The 20,821-nt window shown below is 45.4% G+C and overlaps 2 protein-coding genes across 2 annotated transcripts; both read right to left on the reverse strand.

The window, feature by feature from the left end:
- Window positions 1-1,848: 1,848 nt before the first annotated feature.
- Window positions 1,849-4,967, reverse strand: LOC128719487 (cilia- and flagella-associated protein 58-like). The gene is made up of 7 exons (XM_053813111.1): window positions 4,845-4,967; window positions 4,421-4,770; window positions 3,724-4,350; window positions 3,539-3,666; window positions 2,889-3,466; window positions 2,100-2,816; window positions 1,849-2,019 (listed from the first exon to the last, which is right to left on the reverse strand). Exons 1-7 carry the CDS (start codon window positions 4,965-4,967, stop codon window positions 1,849-1,851), a joined length of 2,694 nt encoding a protein of 897 aa, XP_053669086.1.
- Window positions 4,968-7,309: 2,342 nt separating this feature from the next.
- Window positions 7,310-20,404, reverse strand: LOC128719633 (lateral signaling target protein 2 homolog). Its single transcript, XM_053813261.1, has 4 exons — window positions 20,369-20,404; window positions 10,656-10,796; window positions 8,353-10,577; window positions 7,310-8,261 (listed from the first exon to the last, which is right to left on the reverse strand). Exons 1-4 carry the CDS (start codon window positions 20,402-20,404, stop codon window positions 7,310-7,312), a joined length of 3,354 nt encoding a protein of 1,117 aa, XP_053669236.1.
- Window positions 20,405-20,821: the final 417 nt, after the last annotated feature.

Consider the following 20,821-nt stretch of genomic DNA (forward strand, 5'->3'; position numbering starts at 1 on the left):
AACCCGGTACACTCTCATCTAACGAAAGTCGTTTGCTAGATGGCAATGTTTGTGCAGAACCTAACCAAAAGAGGGTGGGGAATAGGCCGTACATTAGTACGGTCGTACGGGGACCCAGTCGTCCGAACGTGACGGAGGAGCATTGAGAAGGTAGCTAGAAATTCAATCTAGCAACTTTTTCGCAGGAGGTTTGTTGACAAATATATTACACAATCAACCAGCTTGTCTCAGGGGGTTCGTCTAATAGGCAGAGATCTACGCTGCATCTATAATAGGCTGCATTCGTACCAGCAACAAACAACAACCTGCAGTCTGCAGAACGACATTCCTGCGACGGATTCATCTCTCCCTGCCAGTTCGAACACAGCAGTAGAACTAAAGTGTCCAAAGGTCGCAAGGTGGGGCCATAACTTTACGATTCATGTGACACTTTGGTATGGGTGGAAAGGTGATATTTACGATACGTATATTACCTTCATTTCTACAACAGCTTCGCAGCAAACTGCGATCGCGCGTTTGCTGTTGATAGAGTCCATTCCGAACCGCAGACGATCGGTTCACGAAGAACAACAGGTTTTCTGTATTATCAGATTCTAAAAGCATCGCCGTTGTAGACAATCACCGGTAGATGGCCGTGCAGCAAGGACACCACCGTGGGTCACAGCGAACGGGCAGGAAATACCCACCCCGCTCGGTTCGGCAGGGCGCACTTCCAACGACAAGCACAGCCAAGGCTATTTATTGCAAACGCGATGCACAGCGCGGCGACTTTTATTGCGTTTGATAATGAAAAATATGACGAATGGCCAATGCCCATGCACTGCAAGCGAACGGTGAAAAGACCTTCACCGAAGGGCAATGGACGTTGGGTTTTCCAAGGCGCGGCTTTAAAGCACCAAGGCATGCTGCGGTTCTGAACCAAGGCACTGAAAACCTGTTTGTGAGAAGATTCATTCTTCGTTTCCTGACTTTCAGTACTTGCATAGAACGCGCGGCAACGATGCTTGTGAGTTAGTTTCGTTGCAGAATCTGAACTCAGCTGTAAGAAACTTCACTTCCATTTGCAATGCAATGCTATTTAACTGAATTTGCGAATTATATGTGAAGTTATTTAACAGATCTCTCTTCAATACCTTCACTGAACTCTGCGAATAAATGATATTTTATCTGCATTTATCCCTTACGGTATCCCTCGAATAGTTAATAAAACGACGCGCTCTGTTCGACTCAAGTGTTGCGTTCTGTAGTTAGTGTCTGCCAACGATAAAAGTGACATATCATATTGGGTTTTGCATATTGCATCACCATATCCAAGCGACTCCCACCTTATCATAGCCCTGCAAGCAGTTATACCGGTCAGACTAATTGCCGGAAGTGCTGTCAATACAAAACCCTTAATCAACCACGTGGACCGACACAAGCTCGGCTCGTGTTCGAGGATTGATCAAGGAGTTGTTTAACCCGTGTGTTACATCAAGCGGGCACGTTGACGCGCCCAATGACATTAGCGCAAAGCCGATTAGCACTGTATCCAAGATTGGAGGTGCCTGTAGCTCAGCATTCAACAGACTGATGTTTATTCGGATTGAACCAAAGGCGCGCGGTCGTTGTACTAATATTTATTTTCACACTTCTTATAATCTCGCAGCGCAACGCTATCAGCGTGAATGATTCGCAATTTGTTGTCTTCGTAGCAGAAAGGGGAAAAACGCCACAAATAGTCAATATTGAACTTATCATGAAATCCAGCAACGCAGGGCAATGGCTCACACAGATGCGTTACACTATCCGCACGGTAGAGTTATTAAGCATTCGTTTTACCACATCGTTTCCAGTCGCAACGCAATCTTAGCAGATTGCCTTAAACCCCGAACCGAGCGTCCGGTAGCTGGACGTGTGGGCAGTCTCGCTGGTAGTACGAATTACGATGATATCACTGCTCGTGCTGGTCCCCGTAAGGGCCGGCCCATCCGCCCGATGGCCACGAATATTCTCGACGAGCTTTATTTTTTCACGTTTCTGTAATTACACCGCGGGGGGCGTGTTAGAATAAATCATGTTAGCTTCTGACGCTCGACGGGATTTATCGGCTACTTTACCTCTTTTACCAGCTCCTTCTTAGTCTCCAGCAGCGCCTGTTTCAGTTGCTCCAGCGTGCAGTCTTTCGATTTGCAGTCGAGCTCCTTGATGCGAATTTCTGCCGCGAGTGCCTTCAGTTTCTTTGTGCGTGCAGTGAGCGCCCGTTGGGTGGCGGATAGCCGTTCCTTGACCTTATGGCTGGGCAGCTTTTCAACCACGTCCTTCAGGGCTTCGTACATTTTCTCCGACTGCTGGAGCGTTTTCTCCTGCTCGGACACCGTTACCGATTGGTAGAGTACGCGGCGCTGCAACGTTTGCACCTTCACAATAAGGTCCATCTTTTCCGGATCCTTGCCGCTCAGCTTTCGCCAGCGGTGTACGTTCATCGGTGTTAGCATTTCGTCCTCGAGTGCACGTGCCTTCACGCGTTCCTGGTTCAGCACACGGTTCAGCTGCAACACCTCTTGGCGCATGTCGGCCGTATTGGCGAGGCCGCGTGTCAACAGATTGCGCTGCGAGCGCAGATTGCTTATCTCAATCTTCAGCAGCCGAATGTCGTCCAACCGGTCACGGTACTGATTTTCACCGCGATCTAATGCCATGTTTAGCATGTTTAGCTTTTCCGTCAGATTGTTGATCTCTTCCACGCGCTGGGTAAGCTGCACCTTGACGAGATCCTTCTCGTTGATGGCACCTTCGAGTTGCTTTTTCAGGCGCGTCATATTCGTCGCATCGTCCTGGTAAAGGCAACAAATTAGATGCATTACATTTAACTTCTAATATACAAAACCCCACCACACACAACGTACCGAAAGTGTCTTATTGAGCCGCACGTTCTCGTTCGTCTTTTCGCTCAGCTCGGATTTCGAATGTTGCAAAGCGATGCTTATGTTCTGCACGTCGGTTTTAAGCGCCTGCTTTTCCTTTTCCACCTTGTCGATCGTTTTATTCGCCTTGAACAGCTCTGCCACCTTGTTGGCATTTTCCTCCTTCAGCTGGTCCACCGTGCGGATCGCATTTTTCAGCCGTTCTTTCAACCCTTCGGTCTCCTTGCTGCAGGTCGTTAAATCGCGCTCGAAAATGTTCCGCTCGCCACGTGTAATTTCCAGCATGTTTTGACATTGGAACAGTTTGGCCTCGCATTCTTTCAGCTTTTCGCGCAACTCCCCAATTAGATTCTGCTTGTACAGCAAATCTTCGTTCAGTTGTTCGATGCGGTCCGACAGATTCTGGACCTCTTCCGCGTTCCGGTCACGATCTTTCTCTACCTTCAACAGCAGCGTTTGCTGTTTTTGTGCCGCGGCCTGGTGTGCCTTGATTTCGTTCTCCAACGTTTTCTGGTGCTTGTCCAGCAGTGTCATCTGCTCCGTTTGGTCAGTAATTGTTTCTGAGAATAAAAGCCGCGTTGAGGCGAAAATGAAAAGGTGTTCTATGAGATGGCGTAAAAGCTACTACTCACTGTTTGCCTTTACGAGATCTTTTCGTACCAAATCTCGTTCTCGGAGCACTGCATCGACCTGCTTTCGGGCCACGTCGAATGATTTTTTGGAGGCATCCCGCTCCTTCTCAAATGTCACGATCGTATTCCTAAAAACCAAGTGTTGTCCATTAACATGCAGCTGAAAAGCTATCCCATATACGTACTTAAATTTTGCCACTTCCTGGTCAAGCGTTCCCTTTGTTGCTTCGATTGTTTGTATGCGCTTCTGCAGCAACTCTCGCGTTTTCAACAGCTTCGCATTTTCCAACCGAAACTTGTTATTTTCGTCTTCCTTCAGCTTCAAAATGTTCACCTTCGTGTTAAGCTCGTTGGTCACTTTTTCCTTCAGCTGTACCATATTGTCATAGTCCGCCTGGGACTTTGCCAGCTTCACCTGGGTCAGATTGTTGGTAGTCAGAACGCGCTCATAGTTGGTGCGTATCGCCGCCATCTGCATGCTCTGCTGTATGGTGGTCTTGTGGTTCGATTCCGCCAGCACCTTAAAATGCTTGGCTTCCTCCGTTTTGGTTGCCAGCTCAGCAGTGACTTCGGTGTGTTGCGTTTGCAGGCTCTCCAGTTGCCGTTTGTCCCGAAACGCTTCGTTCGACGTCTCGTCCAACACCTTGTACAGCTCCTTTACCTTTGTCTCCGACTCGAAACATTTCTGCTCCAGCTCTTCCATGTACAAGCGTTGCGTGTGCAGACGACGGTTCAGCTCTTCTACCTCCACATACAACCGATCCCGTTCGCGCATTATGCCCTCTTTATGTTTGTTCATCGATGAACCGACACTATAAGATAGATTAAACACAGTTAATGCACCTCCAAGATAACTACCCACCATCATTCCATCATTCGTACTCGTCGTCTCGATCCCCGTAACGATCACTCTCGGCATGCAATTTTTCAAGCTTCTCTCTCATCTGATTCATCGCTTCCTGGACGTTTTGTTCACGCGTTTGGGCCGCATCCGCACGCTTCCACGCGTCCTGAATTTCCGACTTCAGCGTCTGGATGGTGTCTTGATCGCGCTGGGAAAGCTGCATCGCCTGTGCCACTCGTCCCGAAGCGGCCGACACTTCGTCCTGCATTTTTGCGATTCGATCCTGCTCTTCGATGAGCTGCTGTCGCAAATTTTGACCGGTAATGAGTAGTTTCTGGAAGTCTTCCGCCAGCCCATACTGTCCATTACCCTGAAGATCCTTTACAGTCTGCAAAGCAAATAACACCAAAATCGCATTAAAAGTTATGGATTCGCTTGAAAGAACAACACAAATATACCCACCAGATTAGCTTTCGAGCAAAGCTCCTCGAAAAATTCGTCCGTAATTTCTTTCGGCACCAGATCGTCCTCGAATGTGGATTCGGGTGCCTGCGAATCTTCGCCACTCTCCTCTATTTGGTCCATTTTATATTACGTTCTTTTTTTTACCGATGATTGAAACGTAGCTTTGCACACCTAATTACAATTACGTCCTCTTCCTGCTGGGATGGATTTCGGAGTAAAAATTTTCCACTGCTGTTTTTTCCCAACAAACAACTCCGTGCCGTTGTTATGGTTCCATGGAAACTTACTACGCTCCGTATCGGAAGGTGCAACATGCAATGAGGTCACGCTGGGTTTTAACCTCCATATATGTGCCAAACGGCAGCACACAGCAGAGCACCGCGACAAATAGCAACAGGTTGTGGTAGAAGAGCTACTGCTGAAGTGCTGTAAAATGCGCTTCAACCCGAACAGCCACAAACGGTTGCTATGTTTTCTGTTGCTTTCACGTCATCGTTCTAATGCATCCTTGATCTAGACTTCACTATACCGTTCATTTGCTTGTGATATGAGTTTTTATGAGACTTTACAGAATTTCCTTTGGAAATGGAAAATTTGGCCTAATTATTAGTGTTATTCATCGGCTTTCAGACATTTCCATACGCTTCTTTTTCTGTATATATTTATTTACTTTATACCACGTACGATTCGCGTTCCAGTACGCTCTATCCATGTTGCTGTTCTGCACCAAACTAGAAGAACCATTTCCGTTCAGTTTTCATTCATTTTATTTTGTTTGCATTTATGGTATCAATTTTAAAAATATATAAAGATATCACTCAAATGATGGGGATGCTTCCTTTCCATTTACACCAGTTCATTCGTACATTCGCGTTTGCAATTGTCCGTGTACGGGTACTGTTATTTTTTTCCTCTTCATTATAACCCATACGAATCGCTTGCGCTTGTTCTACGCCTCACTGCCTTTTATCGCTTTATCGTACATACTTTATTGTTTGTTTTGCTTCTTTCCGGAAACTTTAAAAGCAATAGAAAGAACTTGCCTGTTCAACTGTTTATTCGATTAACATTATGCTTACCCCGTTGCCCACACGACGAATCATATCTTTTTGGCGGGAATCTTGCACAGAAAAATGGAACGCGCTTCCGGGCGCGAGTGAATCATCATTACTACGTTTGTATATCGCGTACATTTGGAAAATACGGTAATAATCGGAAATTTTGCTATTCTTATACAACGGTAATAAACAAAACGGGTCAAGAAAAACAATACATCAAACTAGTAACTTCACTTCGACGGCGTGCCACGGGACGGGGGAAGCAACACAAGGGTGGGTACAGCAAGAAAAGCACGCACGCATCATTCGACTAAAATGACTAAATATTTTTCTTCATGCACATAGTCAAATCCACGACACAACTCCCAAAAATGCAAAAAAAAAACACAACTGGCAAACAACTCAACAAATTGTACGATAGTACTTAAAACAAAGTCTTTACTGTTGTCTATAGTTTCTTCCTTATTTTTCGCGTAGCTACGAGCCGAACTGTTACTCCCGTGGTTCATGTCTCGATTGCTGCCGGGGAATGTGTTGGAGCTGAATATTGATAGCAAGTTTAGATTAGTTAATTCGATGGGGGGAGCTCTTTTTTAAATGGAATACGCGTCACATTAACATTTTGATATACAGGTCGGTCAACATCGCGCATTTGCAACTGTAGGTAGTGTTTTGATTGGCTTGCCAGTGAATGTTTTGAACGATTTATCCTGTGTTGCGGGGCCAGGACGTTCTTGGTGTCATGAGTTGGTCAAATTATATGCCGTTTCCGTATGAATATACGGGTCGATATTTTTGTTTTCACATTATTATTCTTACAGGCTGTTTTTATCGTAAATCAACTGATTAAACAATATCAAATAATTTGTATGATGCTAAGGTGCACGGTGAAATATTCTTCGGTTTGTGATGGAATAAAAAAAAACACACACACATGCGAATTGTTTCATATCGAAACCAAGCTATTTCAAAAGGAATACGGTCCGGCCATTCCTTTTAAACACATACAAGGAATAACAACAAAAACCATTACGATTTAAAATCAAAGTACAAAAGAAAAAGCAGACCGCAAATAATAAACAAGAGAACAAAATATATTACCACAAATAGATGCATCTGCGTTCATGGTCAAATGATGAAAGTATATCACAAATATTGAACAAAGAAAGTTAAAACAACTGCACTTCATCAAGAAATTTGTAGCTTCCGCACGTCAAAATATACAGTCAAACAGATGAAACAGTAAAACAAAAAGAAAAATAACATGAACAAAACAAAAACATAAGCACATCGAGCGTGAATCAAACAATATAACCAGCACACTACACACTAACCACCGGATATGGCGGATCCTAGCGTATGATGCGCATTTGGCTACTGTTTTCCAACGTTCGACGTGCTATTTTACACTCCAACCTCGTGAATGTAGCAGTCTCGGCACACGCGAACTGCTTTTGTCAGACCATATTTTGGTAGCGGTTTCGATAGATTGGAACAAACGCCACAGAACACTCCACCACAGTTGCGGCAATGGTGTCTTCTGCGAAACGGTGTAAAAGCCGACGCACAAGACATGCACCGTGGGGCATCACAATCCGGGATCCACCTCGGTGGCTCCTCTGGCATCCTTCGCTGTGACTGATGTTGCTCTATGTGTAAATCTCGCCCTGACGAGGATGTTGTGGTGGTGGTCGCGTTGGTGGAACCATGGTGATTCCCGCAACCGCCATTACTATTGCTATTGGTTGGACTGCTTGGACTGCTGCGACTACGGCCGTAATCGCTTTTGGACCCGCTTGCACTGTGCCTACGAGTTCCGGACGTTGTTTTCCCTCCCTCGACAACGATGCACGCTTCACTTAAACTAACGCTCCGTTCTTGGGCTGTGCGAGCATTGCCGGCACTGCTGTGGCCACTGCCAACTCCACCGCTCGGTGACGACGCCACCACCGATACGGACACATTTACCGTCACGTTACGGCCCTCTACGCTGGTCGTACGGCGCACCGGTGATGAGTCGCCCGACGATGCAAACACCGAATCCTGCTCGGGGTTCGCTTCCTCGGCTGAGTAGATGCTTTGACTGGAGCCACCGCTGTGGTTCTGCTGGTCGGCCGTTATGACGTCCTGTTCGCTTGCCCGGAACTCGAACAAATCGGACGGGTTATGGTGGTTGTCTTTCGATTCCTCCACGTTGGCGTTCGCTTCCGGGGGTTCTTCCGGCTCGGGCGGTGATGAATTCATGATGAATACGCTTTTTAGCATTTTGCGCAGATCAGCCGCAAAGTTCGTTTGCAGCTGATCAGCCACACCGGCAATGCACACAAACAGACGATGAAGAAGGTTTTCAGTGGTTCTAAAATTGTACGGAGAAGGAAACATGTTAATTAAACCCTGAGTCCCTGGATTGCACTTTGCGAGGCAGTTCTAATGAAAGAAACACTTACTGAAAATTATTTCGACCTACTGCTCTGATCGCTAGTACTACCTCCTGCACATCACTGCATTCGCTCTGTGTTGGTGATGTATCACAGCTGGAGGATGAACTACGCTGATGCTGCTGTTGTTGCATACGACTATGGCGAGTGCTTCCGTTTGTTCCGTTCTTGCTGGTGGTAGTGCTGGCAACCGAGCTGGTCGCTTCCGTCGCTGCAGCATAGGAATGATTGAGATGGTGATGATGGTGATAATGATGATGGTGATGATGCTGATGCGATTGAGGTTTACGGTATGTCGATGACGTCGAGGTTGATGCCCGTGGCCGATGATGGCTCTGCTTGCGATGGTTATTATACTGCGATTGCTTCGTTTGGCTTGAGCTAGGCCGAGCTGAGATGTCTTTGGCATCAAACGTTATGCTTTCCTTCGGTCCACCTACCCTGAACCTCACGTCCTCCGTGTAACTCTTTTCCGCGTCCTCTTCTTCATCCTCGTCATCGTCTGCATCCATATCGTCCGGCTCATCTACGTCCGCTTCCTCTTCGTCACTCGAAGATTCACTGATTTCGGGAGCCTTGTGCATGCCGCCACTTCTCGGTCGATTTCGAACGGATTTGTTTGCTTTGCTTTGCGCTACAATCGTCGACAATGGTTCACCAGCGGTGTCATTCTTTTGTTCGTGCACCGTACGTTCGGTGTCCAGCTCAGGAGACATATCGGTGCTGTGACTTGCCGTACCGTGCCCGGAGTCTGAATCCACCAGCTTCTGCTGACCGCCGGGACTGGAACTCGTCAGAATGCTTTCTATGTTTGCTTGTGTCACATTCGATGGTGAGGAATTTTCGGTACCGAGAAGCCGCAGTTCGTCGTCCGTTGCAATAAAACTGTCCGTAAGCGGTGCCTCGTTTGTCTGTAATAAATTGCCAAAGTTGGTGTTTGGTATCAGGTATCCCGAAGCACAGTCTGTAGTGACAAGCCCATCTTTCAGGTTCGGATCGTTGTCACCTTCGTCGTCCTCGTCATCATCGTCGGCAGCTTTCTGAATGTGATTGTTATTGTCTTCATCAACCTCCGGTATGTCGTCCCCACCGTAACTACTGACTGGCTTCGAGTCCTGTGAGGTAGGCCGCGTTTCCGGCCTCTGTCGCAAATGCCTTTGATTGTGCTGATTCTTTGCCCTGCTGGTGCTACAGCATTCGGCGTTCATGCCGTTACCACCAGTGCCGTTCAGATCACCGCTAGTGTTCACCTCATAACCTTGACTAACTATATGCAAACTTTTATCACCTTCACTAGCATCGTTCACATCCGTCTTTCCATCGGCAGCTACATTGGCCGCGTTCGTCGTCGTGATCGTCGTCGTTGTTACAATGACCACATGCTCTTTGCTTTCGCCCACTGGCTCGAGTGCATCGAAATCTCGTACACCTTCACCGGTGGTGGCACCACCACCATCGCCACCACCACTCTTTTCATCACAGATCAATTGTTCGCTTGCACTGATCTCTTCGTTTGTGCAGAGCAGCTTCTCCAGTTGGTACAACTCGTGCTTTGTCAGCGTGTGCAGCAAATCACGCATTTTTATCAACAGCTTCCGGAAAGGTCGAAATATCTCCGAAATGTTATCTGCCGGCTGATCCATATTCAGTGGTCCATCGCGAAAGATCACCAAACCGGCGATTATGGCCAACCGGGGTATAGAAAACATTAGCGCCGGATCGTACGAATCCACCTGTTCCTGTTCGAGCAAACCAATCTTTAATGCCCGCTGCAGCGTTTCCGAGAACAGCACGCAGATCAGCTCCTGCATTTCGTACTCCTGCTTCGTTTTCACCTGCACCATTGCGCTGACGTAAACCAGCTCAAACTCGGCAAACAGACGATCGAATATCTTTAGGCTCTCGTACAGCTGCTCGGTGGCAGCATCGTTGAAGTCCAGCCGCAGCGTCGGACTGTTGGGAGTGTTATTGCGAAGGCACTGCTCTCGTAGGCGATTCCGCACAATCTCGAGACTCTTGGTAACCGCTTTTGCGAGCGGGCGCATCTTCGCCGACTCGGCCTCGCGGTTCAGTATCGACGAGCCGGCTGCTAAACACTCCGCACCGAACCACAGCTGCCCGGCCAAGCTTTCCTGCAGCACCTCCTCGGGAAACTTCACGCGAAAGGCACGCTGTGCACGATCGTCACCGAGCAGCTCGTCCATGATTTGATTGGTTATCGCCAGCACGCGGTCCTAGGAAGATAAACCGAAACATTAGCGTCTTGCGGATATATTTACGGCTAGGAATAGATTCTTCCGAACAGTTCTTACCTGTCCTTGACGAAGTCGGCTTACAAGTCGTGTGCAACGAACGGGCTCTGCACGCCCATCGAAACTGTCCAGTTCGCTGGCAATCGCTGTCAGCGCACGATCGGCATGGTAAAATCGTGCCAGAAGCGATTTGTCGTCAGCCTGTGAAGAATGAAAAAAATAAATCGTTTAAAATTTAAGATAAAACATATTCCAGCCCAACAAATATCATACATTTTAACTAAAGAAATGTCTATAGATATAGATATAGAAATGACTATAGATTCTTCGTACTCCCATCAAATAATTGTTGATTGTTGTTATGAGCTTGATGCACAACATTTACTAACTGAGTACAATTTACGACTCTTCCATATTTGATGTTTTTTTAGTGAAGCTTCCCAAAACTTTAACCAAACAGTAGACCAACGTACATACTACACCCTATAAACACGATAATCGGCCGGTCGGCGTGAATCGTTCATGAACATTGTGTTGCTATCGTACCAAACAGTACGCATGCACAACTATGCGTTTGTTGCCGTGTATGATTACGATCGGGCGAAACGGAACTATAGCGCACCACCCACAATGCGCAGGAATGTTACGCGAGGACTGCATCGAACGGTAGATTTGATAGTCCGTGGTACGTGCCACGGATTGTGCACACAGGTTAACACACATTTCGCTCAAAAAACGCAACTGTGCCGTGTGTGGCAAATTTAGTTCATATACAATAGCGCATGGACAGCAGGAGATAGAGACACGCCCCCTCCTCCAATGCTGGTTGCCGAGGGAATGAGCCGTTTAAGCCGTTAGTAAACAAACGGTGTTTTACACCCTGCCAGAAATAATAATCAACGATCATCAGCAACCCGTTACGTGCCGGGTACATTTGGACCACCGTAGCCAAATAAGCCGGAGGACCACGCAATTCGCCGAGGTTTGCGTTAATTGATTTCCTTCCGCCATCCCTGGGCTGTCAGGTACGGTCATGTAATTCGCCCATTACGATTACGATTGCACTATGGACAATAAAGATGGATGATGGATTTTACAATCATATAAAGGTGATGGATAGTAGGAATATAAATGCAACAGCAACGATCAACTGTATTGTGGGTCTTAATCTTCGTCTACACAACAGAAGACGCAAAAGAAAACAGTTGGAACCAAATGGGAAGTAAGTCAAACGGTTTAGCAGCAGCGTCGCCACATCAGGTCAGTGAAGATGCACCACTAACCGTGGGACGTGCTGTGGGAATAAACATTAATTATAAGTCCAGGTGACTACTTCCAGTTCCGTGTTCTGTACTGCCCCACCATACAGATGAGGGTGGCCGTTTTGGTTGCAATAAAGTATGGCAGAGTAGATAGCTTTCTCTGCATTTGCCACTGGTTCAGCACATCGTTTGCTCAGTGACGCGCAGCACGATAATGAGTGTGTCCTCAGCTGCGCAGGGAACGATGCCGCTCTGTGATTTCTTATCATAAGAATGACTCAATCGTACTGCTTTTACTTGTTGTGTGCCTTCTGATCGTTATCAACAAATATATTCATAACTAAAATTTAGTATAAAGTCAACCATAAGTACCTGAAACATAATTATTATATTTTTTAACACTACCTTCAGCGTGTATTTGCACTTTAAGCGAAACGAACATCTACGGTTCACAATATTTTGCAGCCTTTTAAAAATGAATCGTACCGATTAAAATGCAACAACACACATACAAAGATTGCAATCAGTAGTGCACGTGCAGGTCAAATAATTGATCCACGATAAACGTATGGGTTGATTGTTTCACGAATAAATCATTCCACACTGTAGCAATCTCTGGTCTCATTTTCTTCCACGTGATCTTAGACCGTCCATTGATAAGAAGGCGACTCTTGCCGGTTTGCGAACTTAGGATTATTTGTTAAGGGAAACAGCTGACTCAACTAAAAGCATGGTGGGAAACAGAATATTTTAAATAAATAGAAAATCTCACAAAAACAATAAAGCATTTCAAGGATCCAAAAGGCTTTTTAAGAAACAAATATATCGACACAATTAAGACTTGAGTTTTAAGACATACGACTTAAGTTCGTGTTTGAGAAGAATTTAACTTAAAAAAAATGTACAACTTTCATCAAACCATTAGATAATCTCATATCATTCCTATCTTCTGCATAGTTCACCAGATTAACAAGCAACATAAGTTGTGACATCCGCCACAGCGAGAGCCTGACAAAGGTCTGTCAAATCCTCGGTAAGCTCCATGGTGGTTATTATTTTCCTTCTTCCAATGCTTTTACCTTATTTCACATCCGAATAAAAAAAAGAGATCAAAACTGCCTACAGAAAACTTGCCGTTCACAAGTGGTGGGAAAACTTGTTTCACTTTGACCACTTTTTTTCCTCCTCTCTCGGTGCCGCCTTAAAGACACAACAGGGAAAAGGAAATGAACTGCATCTCAACGGGGAGGGAAAAAAAACTTTCCACGCACACACGAACGCTTGCTTCGTGTCCAAAGCCGCATACTTATGCTGTTGTGAGATAGTAATAAGCAGGGTGAAGTTGGTTGGATGTGGATTTACTTTCACCTTTACCCACGATTCAGCAACCTGGCGATAAATGCGAAATGGAGGAGATTTCTTTCGATGTAGTTCCTCCTGAGCACTGAGCAAAATGTCGCCGACGCTTTCAGTGGCCGAGCAATCTGATGCGGATAGATCAAGATGCTTCTAGTTTTAATAAACCATAGTTGAACAATTAAACACGTTTTCTTTGATGCATTTTTTTATTAATGCAGAATAGCACTATTTGTGCAATTTTACTTAAAAAATATTGACTGTTTCCATGCATTAAAAACGCAATAATTTCCCTGTTTTAATTACAATCTACAAGTGCAATGCAAATGTTATGCATTAACTTGTCACGTTCCACAATTTTGATCGGTTTTGCCTGCAAAACCCCTTTGTCATCATCATTAGCTTTACAACGCGTGTTGGAAATATTATGCATGCATAATAAAAAAACACACGTTCATTCCCAGCATTGGAAACTACGCGATAAGGCAGTGCGATGTCATCAAATGACTCACTCAGCTCCAGTGAACTAATTGCACGGGAAGATCACATAGAGCGATACAACACGCTGAAAATGTCCCAATGTGGTGAGAATTATTAAAAGATATTAATAAAAAATGGGAACATATTAACGCACCACTAGAGCAATGAAATGGTGACATAAAAACTTCGCACAGAGCGAAAATCCTCAAACACAACCCCGTGAACAAGAAGGAAAAATGAAAGTGCTAATAATGGCCCCGATGCGGAAGGCACTTTCCATTGCTTTCAATTATTAACATATCACAGATGAAGAAGCGACACAAGAAAGAAACTCGCCTTATTAGAGCATGTGAACAATGTCTTCAGCTTGATCTGGCTGCAACTGTCACCGAATGCAAATGCACAACTACCCACCACGGGGGTTAATAACAAAACAGTGACACAGACTGCAGCAATACGTTCCGATAATAGAAATACAGCGTGAAACTGATGCAGCGCACGTTGCAGAAATAATAAAACACAATACCAAAACAAAGAAACCGCGAAACGGCTTGTCCACCCGTGTGTGAATACAATCGTGTGTATGGAACGTAATACACACAGAAGCAACACCGTATTGCCACTGCTCTGCGTATAGCAGTGACGTACATGTACCGATGGACAGCGGACAAAAGCAAAAAAAGAAACTGTCTTGAACGTCTGCCGGTCTTCAACAAGACCCAAGCGGTCCGGATCAGGCCGGAAAGTTTGCTTCCTGGTTGCTGATAGCATGCTACCAGGTGAACCCAGAGTGTGATCCCATACCGGAATGAGCCACCGTACGGTAACGACACCGCTGGGCCGCGGGCAAGAGACCGCGTTTCAACGTAGCCGTACAAATTGGCGTCGAGTCTCGCGCCCAAGGTCAACACGCAGGAACTCGTTAGCGGCTACCGTCCGTGAAGGCGACACAATGGAAATTTATCGACGCACTAGTGCCCGAACCGTGTCCGTGATACCAACACCACCAACAAATGGCGCCTCCTCACTGTGTTCGTCGACGCTAGCCATGGTCTTGGTTTTCGGAGGGGGCTTTAGCGCGAGGTGAAAAGTGAAAAAAAAAGGTTCTGTTCCCCGAAGACGTCAACGTGTGATTTTCCTTCCCCAGCCACGCTCGCGTGGAAATGTTTTCCACACTTAATTTCCACGTGCCCTTTTCTACGAACAACGTGGCGCAGTACGGCGCTACCGGTAAACGGTGGCCAGAGAGCACATGCTAAACACAACGCCGCGTAATCGGTGTGACATTTGTCTCTAAACGTGTACTTTTAAAAAAAAAAAAAAAGAGCGACTCCGGGTGAATGTGTTCCCTTTTCCGAGCAGATTCCGATGCATGCGATAATGGGTATTGAAATAGTTTGCACTACAATTAACTGTTTAGTTAGCTACACGTGTGTTGTCAAGGAACTGAACATAAATTATACACTTTATAAACGTTTTAAATTTTATACATTATAAAAAAGATAAAATATCATTTGCAAACAACAAATGGATGTTCTAAACAAAAACATTTCAGATCGCAATATAACTCTTGTAGAAATAGCCTTGGACAGTGGAGGAGCGGCTACAATGACGAGCTCTTTGAGCTGTACGACGAACTTACTGTCGTACAGCGGATTAGACGTGGGCTGGTCACGTCATGAGAATGACACCAGACGACCTATCCTGTAAAGTCGTTTTAGATCGTTCACATGGACAGAGAAGGCGTTGTAGGTCCAGTTTGGGATGGGATGATCGCGTTGATGCCTGAGACTAAGGCTTGTTCTTCGAAGAGTTCGATCACATATCTCTCAATCTCATGAATTTTCCCAAATAAACTATTTCTTTTAACTCTGAAATCATCTTTCGAAGACACTTTTAGCTACAAAATCATTCCATCGCTTCGTCCATGCAGAGGTTAAAATCTCCGTTTACTAAGTTAAAAATTAAATTAAGATCCTCGAATAACCATCCAGACCTGAGCAATGCTTCTTAGGTATATTAGACATAGGAATGTTACAAAGCTCCAGGTACAAAACTCTCACAGGGAGAGGTTCCCGTTTTCAATCACCTCAAAATAATATCACAATCTTTTAGCGTTTGTCGTGCGCTGCTGTGGCGATTGCTCATCTTTCGAATCATGCTTATATTCCACAGCAAAATGTCGGCGATAGCTCCGCGGCTCCTCTAAAAAATCACCTCGATCAATAGTGAGAAGGGTATTTTTATAGATAAAAGAGGCGCACTCCACAATTCCGTGTCAGTAAACAGTTATTACGGTTGCCACTGGGTTTTCTAGGTCTCATTTTATTTGATTGTATTGTAGAAGATTGTATACTCCGAATTATACATAATTTTAGACTCAGATTAGTTAATTTTATTGTGTTTGTAATTTTATAATGAAATAATTATTATTTTTTATCATTTCCCCCCATTTTCTCGACTTAATAAAATAATATTATTTTCTTATTTTGATATGAAATTCGAACAAGAATGAATGAATCGGCTGTTCTGGCCGGAGAAATCATTCCGGCACGAACTTGACACACGTGCTATTGACATTTTGTATCACCAGGGTTTGTGGAGCATGTTACCAGGCGCAAGAGTACACGATCAAGCACACAAATTGAAAACACACGACAGATGTGCTTGGCGTAAATTTTATTCTGTTTTCAACCAATGCCCTACTGCTGTCTTGGTATATGATAGCTTTCAAAACATTTATCACATCATATGATCAACACCGGTATTGAACGGCGATCCAAGTAGAAGAAGGCATTATTCTGTTTTTTCCATTTTAAATTAATTATCTCCCATATGAGGCAAAATCTGCCCTATCCGCTTCAGTAACCACAGAAGGGCTTTAAGGGGCTAAAGCCGATGTGAAAACAAACCGAGAACGATAAGCCGTATCCCTGTGTTTAGTAACACATCCAATGGTTGAATTTGTATTACCCACACACGGGTCAGGTACGAAAGCTTTCAGCCAGTTGTGGTGTAGTAGCTCTTCCTATTGCGCCGCAGACACCACTCGGTTGGATGTGCATAAGTGTCCGACCGCGTGGCGGATTGCGAAACCGTGCAAAAGAAGAAGAAAGCAACAACAAAAACGCACGATGAGACGCATTTGGTTTCACAGTTTGGTCCGTTTTTCGCATTATCAATTATGGAACCCGTTCGTGTGCGAAGGCCTGAATAAAGCAGTATGACTACGGTGTGTTACATCATGCACATACATAAGCCACTTCACAATCCTGCTTCGTTATCTTCCTTCCGCACCAAAAAGCTTTCCCATTTAACGCTTTATGCTTGCCAGGTTTATCACACGTGGTGCGTAGTTCGGCACCGATATTGAGTTTATTCGAAATTCTATAACTAACAACAATTAGCAGCTTCTAGTGGATACCTGCACAGCGGATTGGCGTAAGTATTACTCACATTGGTCGTCGGGGTTTTCCCGTAGTTTCGTCAACGGCCACAAAAAACCCCCCGCCGGTCACATAAGGGTCAGTAGTTTTGCGAAAAGGTTCACAGCGAAATGTATTCCGTACGTTCGTGCGATCTTGAAGAAACAACCAGACCAGAAAAGGCCATACATGCCCCGTACTGCGGCTCAAAACATACCACCAATACACAACAGTTTGGGGTGGCCTCCTTTAAAGAAACCTGTTCGAAAGAGTTCATATATGTGTGTTGTTTTGGGGTTGTGAAATAACAACCGTACCCTGCTCTCGCATGTCGAGCAGTTTCAACATTGCTTGCCTGGTGGATCACCAATTTCTCCCGCCACAACCACTCCGCACTATTACTGATGATCTTCGTTTGACTGTCAGGGACAAAGTGTTTTGCATGCTTTTCTAATCCTTTCCGTACGATTGTTAGTATGCTGTGTCAGTTGAGTGGAATCCAATGAGATGTTCTGTAATCATAACTCCATAATGGCGCTTCTCGAGCACCAATAAACGCAGAACGACAGCCCTGTAATGGATTACCAGTTAAACCTTTAATTCCACCGTCCCATTAGGATTGCGATCGAACTGCAATTGCACAACGGCCTTTGGTCGCTCAATCCCAGGGGGGGTACTCTTGGCTATGGTTTGAATCAATTAGCGGGACTGGCTAGCTTAAAGAGCAGCAATTGACGGTGTCTGCCTTATCGCGAATCTGCAGCGAAATGCATTGACGCAGTTTTCGATCGTTTAGTTGCTGCGCATTACATGCATTCACGAGCTCAACATTGTTCAATATCCAAGTGTACTTTTATGGGCAATATAAAGCTAAATTATATATATGTTATAATACATCCTTTCAAAGCCAAAATTCAAACGATTTGTTAAGATTTGTGGCAATAAATGAAGCGTTCACAATTTGTTGGAGAGTTATGGAAAAATCCACTTGTTTGCAGCTACACGGTAGCTTCGTTTTAGTATACAGCAGAACGAACTCATTGCTACAAACATAGACGTACGTACGCGACCTCACCGGGCAAAGTCGTTTGGCGTGACTAGAGCCCTCGAGTAGGCACGAGTTGAACAAGCTGATAAGAAGGTTTGTCGAGTGGCCCTTTTTCAGTGTCGAGAGGCATTGAGAGGGAAGGAAGAAGAAGAAGACGAAGCAGAAGAAAACCTCGAAATGGAAAATTGACAACCCATTAAATTATATGGGTTATCAGCATTCGAACGAGCGACCGAATGCCTGATGACCTGGTTGGGGATTAGATGGGACCAAGCCTCCATCGAACTTTCATGAAAGCTTCAATCAACACTGGTTCTTACCGTACTGTAACTGCTGCGTATATTATCAAGAAACACGTGTATCTCTCCACCCCGTCTTGCTTGTTTACCCCCATTTTTACGTGGCGAACAACAACATACGCAGCCGCAGTTACTGCATGAAGGTTTTATTTACTCTTACGCATACGATTTGGTACCAACCAAACGAAGCCAAGGCAATATTGGGACAGAATAAGCAGAAACAAAATGGTTGATTATAAATAACTGTATCCGTTCCTCCATTGTTCCTCCGTAACTTAAACGCTTATCGGTATGTGCTGCACATTCGCAACGATAAAAGAAAGGATAGGGCTTTGTTATCATGGGTGTGTTAATTCCCTTGATAAGATACAAGTGTCTGTTTACTTGTCGGTACAAAACTGCAAGTGCAACTTCCCCGCAAAGGGCCAGACAACAAACAAAAACCTTCGGCGAGGTTAATGCCAGCAGAACAAACACGAAAAAACGGACAACAACATGCAATGCAAAGGGGATTTAGTGCAGATGAGTTCCTTGGGTCGAAGACAATTTGCACTTTGTCAAGGTCTGCCGTCACGAAAACCAAGCCACACAAACCAAACAGATAACCAAGTGGATGTACCACGCTTTCGAAAAAGTGATGCGAATAACAACTCACCAAAGCGAGTTGAATCGGAGTGCGTGAGTTGCAATACAGAGTTAACTCTTAACAAGTTGAAGTGTTAGTCTTCGATGTAGCTCATCAGAGCGTTACGTTGTGGTTTAACACATTGTGGAGACTATCAACGCTGAATGCGTGAGCTAAATGAAGAACTCTTTGTGGAGATTCGAATAAACTCAATCGCTGGTAAAGTTGAACTCCACTCACTCACTCTTGCTCAGATTCAGGAGGATCATTTACTTGACATTTCCGAGCCTTCACCAGCAGGCTTGTCTGAAATCATCCAAGCAACCGAAACGGATTGCCGCGGATAAAAACACGTGCGTATCCCAGTGTGCGTGTGCACAGTTTCACTTCTTGCGTGTTTATTTATGGGTGGCGATACCCCAGTCCAGACTCGTCGAGACAACACCCCCCCTCCACAGAAATTGTGTTGTGGCGCGCGTGTAGTGTGCCGTGCCATTTGTGGTCGATAATACCGCGTACGCAACGGCGCGCGGACATGAACCATTCGAGCGCCTTGGACGTACGGCGGTCCGTACGTTTGCTTTGGTGTTGGTGACGCAATTTGCGTTCCGAACCCACCAAGGCCTTCTCGCGTCGATTGCCGCCGTACAGTGGCAGCGCAGTGATGTTATTCATAATTGAACGCGGGTTGAAAAAAAAAAAAAACATTGCGCGATAAAATTCGGCACAATGGCACTCACTATTATCAGCAACATTCACGACCAAGAACATTTCGCTCGGTACAGTTTCGCCATCCCTGAGCATCGCAGTGATACGCAACGCAACAACGCACTCACGCACACACACACACATGCAGACTCGTGTTGGGATGTGTTTTTTCTGTCTTTTCTTTTCTCACCTCTCACACACTAGCGCTCACTACACACACTCGCCTTCTCTCGCGCACTACGTCACAGACGGGAAGGAACAAGAAAAACAATACTCCATTGCATTTCTGGTCGTTTCTGTGGCGCCCAATAGTTTCGCTTTTCTTCTTCTCGACACAAAATGAAAAGTGCTTCAATGGCTCCCCACCATCCAACCCACCCCTTCCAAGGCTGCCCAGTAACCACCGCCAAAGAGGAAGTGTATGGAAAAAAAAAATCATAACTACCACCATTTAACTCGGTACGTGAGAGCAAAGTGGAAAATGGTCGCAGCCACAAGGACGGCAGTAGTTTTTGCGAAAAAAAAAAATACATCAGCATGACTTTTCCCTCTGGTCCAGGGACAGCTTACCTTCGGCTTGTTCAACCATTTTCGCAACGAATCCATTGCTGGTTACTTTAGACTCCCTTCTGATCCGCTTATCAATCGAACACTGCGCTGCACGGCACGGATATTCCGCGGTGGGCCGAGCGTTTATGTTGCACAAAGTGGCTGCGTGGATATATAGTCGCTGGGTGTCGCACAGCCTGGAATCAATTCTACTTTCTACACCACAGAGCAGCCAAAACGTCGCCAGGTGGCACACAGAGTCGCCTGTTTTTTCTTTTTGCGGTTGTTATTCCTTCCTTTACACTACGCGCGATTTGTTGTCACAGTGATGCATTTCATTCACGAAAACAAACACACACACACGCGCGCCCACGCTCGCGGGTACGGACGCACACACAGTGCACAATGCAAATGACACTAAACACGACTTCCTCGCCCTTAACCGTACATCTTCGACACGCAATGGCCAACGAA

Source organism: Anopheles marshallii, chromosome 2 (assembly GCF_943734725.1).
Source record: "Anopheles marshallii chromosome 2, idAnoMarsDA_429_01, whole genome shotgun sequence".
Classification (NCBI taxonomy): Eukaryota; Metazoa; Arthropoda; class Insecta; order Diptera; family Culicidae; genus Anopheles; species Anopheles marshallii.